This window comes from Tupaia chinensis, unplaced genomic scaffold, assembly GCF_000334495.1.
Source record: "Tupaia chinensis unplaced genomic scaffold, TupChi_1.0 Scaffold000131_1, whole genome shotgun sequence".
NCBI lineage: Eukaryota > Metazoa > Chordata > Mammalia > Scandentia > Tupaiidae > Tupaia > Tupaia belangeri.
Genome location: NW_006159600.1, coordinates 234,099 through 242,363, shown reverse-complemented (window position 1 = coordinate 242,363; position 8,265 = coordinate 234,099). Strand labels below are relative to the sequence as shown.

General features: G+C 40.4%; 2 protein-coding genes across 3 annotated transcripts in view; both read right to left on the bottom strand.

The window, feature by feature from the left end:
• Positions 1 to 1,413: 1,413 nt before the first annotated feature.
• Positions 1,414 to 4,154, bottom strand: LOC106733124 (zinc finger protein 845). 2 transcript variants are annotated; one of them, XM_027770374.1, is made up of 2 exons: positions 2,058 to 4,154; positions 1,414 to 1,654 (listed from the first exon to the last, which is right to left on the bottom strand). In XM_027770374.1, exons 1-2 carry the CDS (start codon positions 4,083 to 4,085, stop codon positions 1,544 to 1,546), a joined length of 2,139 nt encoding a protein of 712 aa, XP_027626175.1. In that variant the 5' UTR covers positions 4,086 to 4,154; the 3' UTR covers positions 1,414 to 1,543. The 2 variants fall into 2 exon arrangements, with proteins under 2 accessions (XP_027626175.1, XP_014441860.2); XM_014586374.2 differs by having other exon boundaries at positions 1,414 to 4,154.
• Positions 4,155 to 4,232: 78 nt separating this feature from the next.
• The window catches only part of LOC102492235 (zinc finger protein 665-like), a 7,310-nt gene continuing 3,277 nt past the window's right edge, over positions 4,233 to 8,265 (bottom strand). The window contains exons 4-5 of the mRNA XM_027770396.1: positions 8,182 to 8,259; positions 4,233 to 7,130 (exon numbers count right to left, since the gene is read on the bottom strand). Of these exons, the coding sequence (XP_027626197.1) occupies positions 4,633 to 7,130; positions 8,182 to 8,259 (2,576 nt within the window). The 3' untranslated portion in view covers positions 4,233 to 4,632. The remainder of the gene's footprint in view (positions 7,131 to 8,181; positions 8,260 to 8,265) is intronic.

Genomic DNA, 8,265 nt, shown 5'->3' with positions numbered 1-8,265 from the left:
AGGATGGCAAAACAAAAGGCAAGGTATGCAGGACATAAGAATTGGGAAATTATTTGCTGAGAACATGTATGTTGATGTGCTTGATTGAGCCAATGCACAGTGTATTTTGGATGGAAAATTCATTTGTGTGTTGTGATAGAAAAAAATTATAATGAAAAATAAATTATTAAAAAAAAAAATTCATGCTGAGCACATGTGCATGAGTATCCACAATCCCAAGAAGAGAAGGGATTGCAGTGTGGCCATCCCCCCGGAGGGTAATTTCTCGCTTTCTGACTCTCTGTCTCTGTCTTTCTGGCGAGCATACACACCCTATAGCAAAAACCTCTCTGGGGTTAAAAAAAAAAAAAAAAAAAAGTCCCAGACCTGGAGGCTTGAAAATGATGCTAAGTATGAGTGTGTGTGTACCCAAAAATCCCGAAGAGAATGGATTGTGGTGTGGCAACCACCTCTGGGAAATAATTTCTCACTTTCCCTTTCTTTGTGCCTCTTTCTGGCAAATGCACATGCCCTATGGCAATAGCTTAAAAAACAAAACCAAAACCCTATATTCATTATATTCAGTGTTTCTCCAGTGTAAATCCCCTGATGTTGTAGGTTTAATTCTCGGGTGGAATCGTTAGTGTGCACATTTATACAGTTTTATCAAAGACATATTTTGATGCCTAGTGACTTCTAAAGCCTAATAAAGGCCTCTGCCACAGGTGTCCCTAGACCCTGGGCCACAGACCAATACCATGTACCAGGAGATGAGCAGCAGGCAAGCTAGAGAAGCTTCATCTGTATTTATAGCCATTCCCCATCACTCCACGTATTGCATGAGTTCTGCCTCCTGCCAGATTAGTGGTGGCATTATTCTCATAGGAGCTCCCAAATTAAAAGTTTTAGTTACAGGAAAACAAGGTCAGGGCTCCTACTGATTCTGCATTATGGTAAGTTTTATACTTATTCCATTGTATATTACAAGGTAGTAATAAAGTGCACAATAAATGTAATGCATTTGACTCATCCTGAAACCATCCTCCTCACCACCACCACCTACTCCTCTTTTTCCTCTCCCTCCCTCCCTCCCTCCTTCCCTCCCTCCCTCCTCATCCATGGAAAATTGTCTTCCATGAAACTTATCCTTGGTATCAAAACTGTCGGGGAAGAGACCAGCAGATGGCATAATGGTTACATCACTGGACTCCCATGTAGTTGACTGAAGGTTGAGTTCTGGGCCCGGCAGCTTCCAACTCATGCCAGGTGAATGTGTGTGCATGTCCAAATACCAAGAGGAGACTAGAGAAGGGATTTTGGCATGCATCCCTCAGGGGGTGGGGGGGGTGATTTCTTGTTTTCTGTCTGTCTCTGTCTCTCTGGTAAGCACATGTGCTCTATAGCAAAAAACAAACAAACAAACAAACAACAACAAAAAAACCTCTTAAAAAAATGGGGAATGCTGCTCAATCACAAGCAATTATAAATTTCCCTGGATTCTCTGATGGCAATTAATGCACCAACTCATAAGAATGAATTTGTTATGCCATTGCATTTGTAAGGTTTACCATGTATGAATGCTGTAACATACATGTGAACTTTGACAGGAAAACTTGTCACATTCATTACAATTATGCGGTTTCTCTCCATTATGGATTACCCAATGTCTGGAGAGCTGGGAAAACATACTAAAGGATTGGCCATGCTTACTTCATCTGTAAGATTTCTCACCAGTACAAATTACTTAATGCCTTATGAGGGCTGAGTGTACATTAAGAGATCAGGCACATCCATTACATATGTGAGGGCTCATATAGCATAAACCCTCCAGTGAAGACTATCAGACTTCTGCCTTAAGGCCTTGCCACATCCATAACACTGGTAACAGCTCTCTTCACTATGGATGCATTGATGGTAAAAGCCAACAAAGAAAGTTAAAAGTTTTAACCATTCATTACGTATGGAAGATTTTTCTCCAAAATGAATTCTCCAAGACTTTGCAAGGTATGATCATCGGAGACGAAGTCACATTAATTACCTTAGCAAAGTTTCGCTCCATGAATTTTCTCATGTTGTACAAGATGTGCATTGCGACGAAAGACCTTGTCACATTCATTACATTTGTAAGGTTTCTCCCCAGTATGAATTTTCCCATGACGTGAAAGGGTTGAATAGTGACGAAAGACAATGCCACAGTCATTGCATTTGTAAGATTTCTCTCCAGTATGAATAGTCTGATGCTGTGCAAGGAGTGAACTGCGACTGAAATCCTTGCCACATTTGTCACATTTGTATGGCTTCTCTCCAGTATGGGTTCTCCGATGAACTGAGAGCATTGACCACAGACGAAAGACTCTGCCACATTCATCACATTTGTAAGGTTTCTCTCCAGTATGAATTCTCCGATGACATGAAAGAGCAGAAGACTGACGAAAGACTTTGCCACACTCACTACATTTGAATGGTTTCTCTCCACTGTGAATTCTGCCATGACGTGCAAGGTCTACAGCGTGCCTAAAGAACTTGCCACATTCATTACATTGATGAGGTTTCTTCCCCGTATGAATTGCTAGATGGTTAGTAAGGCTAAAAGACACTCTAAAGGCTTTCCCACACTCATTGCATTTGTAAGGTTTCTCTCCAGTATGAATACGCCGGTGTTCTGCAAGGTGTGAATTGCTACTAAAGACTTTGCCACATTCATTACACTGGTGTGGTTTCTTTCCAGTATGAATATTCCGATGAATAGCAAGGTTCGAAGGCTGACGAAAGACTTTGCCACATTCATTACATTTGAAAGGTTTCTCTCCAGTATGGATTCTTTGGTGGTTAATAAGGTGTCTATGGAGAATAAATGCTTTGTCACATTCACTACACTTGTAAGGTTTCTCTCCAGTATGAGTTCTGCGATGTTGCTCAAGATGTGAATTGCTCCTGAAGACCTTGCCACATTCATTACATTTGTACGGTTTCTCTCCAGTATGAATTTTCTGATGATATGCAAGGGTTGAAGACTGACGGAAGAGTTTGCCACACTCACTACATTCGTAAGGTTTCTCACCAGTATGAGTTTTCGTATGTTCTACAAGGTGTGAATTATGACGAAAACATCTACCACATTCATTACATTTGTACGGTTTCTCTCCAGTATGAATTTTCTGATGACTCCTAAGGCTTGACAACACTCTGAAGACCTTGTCACAGTCATTGCATTTGTAAGATTTCTCTCCAGTATGAATAGTTCGATGTTGTGCAAGGAGTGAACTGCGACTAAAGGCCTTTCCACATACGTCACATTTGTAAGGTTTCTCTCCAGTATGGATTCTCTGGTGAACTGCAAGAATTGAAGACAGACGAAAGACTTTGTCGCACTCACTACACCTGTAAGGTTTCTCTCCAGTATGTATTTTCTGGTGGTCAGTAAGGCTTTTGCGTTCATTAAATGCCCTGCCACACTCATTACATTTGTAAGGTTTCTCTCCAGTATGAGTTCTCTGATGTTTAGTAAGCTCTGAATTGCTCCTAAAAACCTTGCCGCATTCATCACATTTGTAAGGTTTTTCTCCGCTGTGAATTCTTTGATGACTGACAAGGGTTGAAGACTGACGGAAGACTTTGCCACATTCATTACATTCATGAGGTTTCTCCCCAGTATGAATTTTCTGATGTTCTGTAAGGGTTGAATTTTGTCTAAAAACTTTAGCACATTCATTACATTTAAAAGGTTTCTCTCCAGTGTGAATTCTACGATGTCGTGCAAGATTTGCCTTCTGGATACATACTTTGTCACAAACATCACATTTATATTGTTTGTCTCTGGTATGGATTCTTTTATGTAAAATGAGGTGTGAGCCATTATTAAATGCTTTGCCACACACATTACATTTGTAAGGTTTCTCCCCAGTGTGAATTCTACGATGACAGGCAAGGTTTGATTTTTGACTAAAGTCCTTTCCACAAAAATCACATTTATATGGTTTCCCTCTTGTAAGAACTGTCTGATGTACAGTGAAGTGTGAGTCTCCATTAAAAGTTGTGCCAGACTGAGTACACTGGAAAGAATCTGTCCTCTCTTTCTGTTTTTGTGTGAAGAATGAAGAACCCATAGAAGTATTCCCACATTTACCAACACTGTGGGTTCTGACATTAGAAGCAATTTTCTGGTTTGGTAAAAATAAAGAAACTTCATCGATAGACTAACATACATGTGAACTTTGACAGGAAAACTTGTCACATTCATTACAATTATGCGGTTTCTCTCCATTATGGATTACCCAATGTCTGGAGAGCTGGGAAAACATACTAAAGGATTGGCCATGCTTACTTCATCTGTAAGATTTCTCACCAGTACAAATTACTTAATGCCTTATGAGGGCTGAGTGTACATTAAGAGATCAGGCACATCCATTACATATGTGAGGGCTCATATAGCATAAACCCTCCAGTGAAGACTATCAGACTTCTGCCTTAAGGCCTTGCCACATCCATAACACTGGTAACAGCTCTCTTCACTATGGATGCATTGATGGTAAAAGCCAACAAAGAAAGTTAAAAGTTTTAACCATTCATTACGTATGGAAGATTTTTCTCCAAAATGAATTCTCCAAGACTTTGCAAGGTATGATCATCGGAGACGAAGTCACATTAATTACCTTAGCAAAGTTTCGCTCCATGAATTTTCTCATGTTGTACAAGATGTGCATTGCGACGAAAGACCTTGTCACATTCATTACATTTGTAAGGTTTCTCCCCAGTATGAATTTTCCCATGACGTGAAAGGGTTGAATAGTGACGAAAGACAATGCCACAGTCATTGCATTTGTAAGATTTCTCTCCAGTATGAATAGTCTGATGCTGTGCAAGGAGTGAACTGCGACTGAAATCCTTGCCACATTTGTCACATTTGTATGGCTTCTCTCCAGTATGGGTTCTCCGATGAACTGAGAGCATTGACCACAGACGAAAGACTCTGCCACATTCATCACATTTGTAAGGTTTCTCTCCAGTATGAATTCTCCGATGACATGAAAGAGCAGAAGACTGACGAAAGACTTTGCCACACTCACTACATTTGAATGGTTTCTCTCCACTGTGAATTCTGCCATGACGTGCAAGGTCTACAGCGTGCCTAAAGAACTTGCCACATTCATTACATTGATGAGGTTTCTTCCCCGTATGAATTGCTAGATGGTTAGTAAGGCTAAAAGACACTCTAAAGGCTTTCCCACACTCATTGCATTTGTAAGGTTTCTCTCCAGTATGAATACGCCGGTGTTCTGCAAGGTGTGAATTGCTACTAAAGACTTTGCCACATTCATTACACTGGTGTGGTTTCTTTCCAGTATGAATATTCCGATGAATAGCAAGGTTCGAAGGCTGACGAAAGACTTTGCCACATTCATTACATTTGAAAGGTTTCTCTCCAGTATGGATTCTTTGGTGGTTAATAAGGTGTCTATGGAGAATAAATGCTTTGTCACATTCACTACACTTGTAAGGTTTCTCTCCAGTATGAGTTCTGCGATGTTGCTCAAGATGTGAATTGCTCCTGAAGACCTTGCCACATTCATTACATTTGTACGGTTTCTCTCCAGTATGAATTTTCTGATGATATGCAAGGGTTGAAGACTGACGGAAGAGTTTGCCACACTCACTACATTCGTAAGGTTTCTCACCAGTATGAGTTTTCGTATGTTCTACAAGGTGTGAATTATGACGAAAACATCTACCACATTCATTACATTTGTACGGTTTCTCTCCAGTATGAATTTTCTGATGACTCCTAAGGCTTGACAACACTCTGAAGACCTTGTCACAGTCATTGCATTTGTAAGATTTCTCTCCAGTATGAATAGTTCGATGTTGTGCAAGGAGTGAACTGCGACTAAAGGCCTTTCCACATACGTCACATTTGTAAGGTTTCTCTCCAGTATGGATTCTCTGGTGAACTGCAAGAATTGAAGACAGACGAAAGACTTTGTCGCACTCACTACACCTGTAAGGTTTCTCTCCAGTATGTATTTTCTGGTGGTCAGTAAGGCTTTTGCGTTCATTAAATGCCCTGCCACACTCATTACATTTGTAAGGTTTCTCTCCAGTATGAGTTCTCTGATGTTTAGTAAGCTCTGAATTGCTCCTAAAAACCTTGCCGCATTCATCACATTTGTAAGGTTTTTCTCCGCTGTGAATTCTTTGATGACTGACAAGGGTTGAAGACTGACGGAAGACTTTGCCACATTCATTACATTCATGAGGTTTCTCCCCAGTATGAATTTTCTGATGTTCTGTAAGGGTTGAATTTTGTCTAAAAACTTTAGCACATTCATTACATTTAAAAGGTTTCTCTCCAGTGTGAATTCTACGATGTCGTGCAAGATTTGCCTTCTGGATACATACTTTGTCACAAACATCACATTTATATTGTTTGTCTCTGGTATGGATTCTTTTATGTAAAATGAGGTGTGAGCCATTATTAAATGCTTTGCCACACACATTACATTTGTAAGGTTTCTCCCCAGTGTGAATTCTACGATGACAGGCAAGGTTTGATTTTTGACTAAAGTCCTTTCCACAAAAATCACATTTATATGGTTTCCCTCTTGTAAGAACTGTCTGATGTACAGTGAAGTGTGAGTCTCCATTAAAAGTTGTGCCAGACTGAGTACACTGGAAAGAATCTGTCCTCTCTTTCTGTTTTTGTGTGAAGAATGAAGAACCCATAGAAGTATTCCCACATTTACCAACACTGTGGGTTCTGACATTAGAAGCAATTTTCTGGTTTGGTAAAAATAAAGAAACTTCATCGATAGACTTCTCAACTTGATTACATTCATACGTTTCGCCTTTACATTGAGTTACCTGTGCCTTAGGCAGATGTGACTGAAACCTTAATCCAAGCTGATTTTTAACAGTTGTGTTTCCCACATCCCTTCTTCTGTGATAGTCTCTTCTTTCAGTGAGATTTCTTTTGTAATGTCTTTCTTCATCTCTCCACTGACACACAGAGGCATGTGTATTTTTCTGGACTTCCCTAAAGGAAAACTCTTCAATATCATGAGGTTTATGTCCTTCTAACATTATTCTTTCCAATAGCTCTCCTGAATTACTATTGCCTTTTGCTGGTAATTCCTTAACATATTTTTGAGAGCTATCTGCAAGATTTAAAGAACTACAGGTTAGTGATTAGAGATAATAAGATATCATATTGAAACAAATAACATGAGGGGCCAGTAGGCAGTATAGTGGTTAAGGTGCTAGACTCCCATATGGTGACCATGGTTCAAGTTCCAGACCCAGCGGCTTGAAACATGCCCACTGCATGCATGCCCAAAAGCCCAAGAGGAGAATGGAGGAGAAGGGATTGTGACATAGCCATCCCTCTTGGGGGGTGATTTATCACTCTCTGTCTCTGTCTCTTTGGCAAGCACATGCACTGTATAGCAAAACTCTCTTAAATAAAAGGATTACTCATTTAATTTTATTTGTTATTATTACTATTTTTATTATTTTAATTTTGCTATAGGGCATAAGCACTTGCCAGAGAAAGAAAGAAAGAGAGAAGGAAAGTGAGAAAATAAGCCACCAGGTCCAGGACTCAAACCACGATTTGACATGTGGGAGTCCAACAATACAACCACTACACCACCTGCCGGCCTGAGCTGTTTGTGTTTTCAAATTTTGCTAGAGGTCACATGCACTCACCATAAAGAAATAGAGGGTCAGCAGGTGGTGTGATGGTTAAGGCTCTGGACTCCTATGTGGCCAACCACAGATCAAGTCCTAGACTTCCAAGAGACTTGAAAATCACACAGGGCTCACATGCATATACACCCAAAATCCCAGGAGAGAAGGGACTGTGGCATGGCCAATCCCCCAGGGGATGATTTCTCACTTTTCTTATTACTTTATCTCTCCAGCAAGCACACATGCCCTGTGACAAAACCTTAAAAAAAAAAAAAATAGACAGAGTGAGAATCAGAAAGCAACCCCATGGGGAATAGCCATGCTGGAATCCCTTCTCCTTTTGGAATTTTGAGCACACAAGCCCAGAGTTCTTCATGTGGTCACATACAGGACTCAAACCACACAGTCAGCCATGTAGGATCTTACTTCCTTAACCATTACACCACCAGCTGGCCCACAGAGAGTTCTCCAAACACTATTTAATAGTGTTGCTTCTACTCTACCCATCTCAGCTCTTACCTATGATAACATCTTTGGTCCATTCCTGTCCATTTAGTGTCTCTATTATTTGCTCGTGGTTGTCCACAGTCCAGGGCTCTTTCC

What these genes read in the sequence shown, in the direction of transcription:
- LOC106733124 (XM_027770374.1), bottom strand. Translation starts at nt 4,085, where the DNA reads ATGGGTTCTTCATTCTTCACACAAAAACAGAAAGAGAGGACAGATTCT. An exon ending in TTCGTCGCAATGCACATCTT is followed by an intron (nt 1,655 to 2,057) that starts GTACAACATGAG and finishes ATGTTTTCCCAG; the next exon opens with CTCTCCAGACATTGGGTAAT.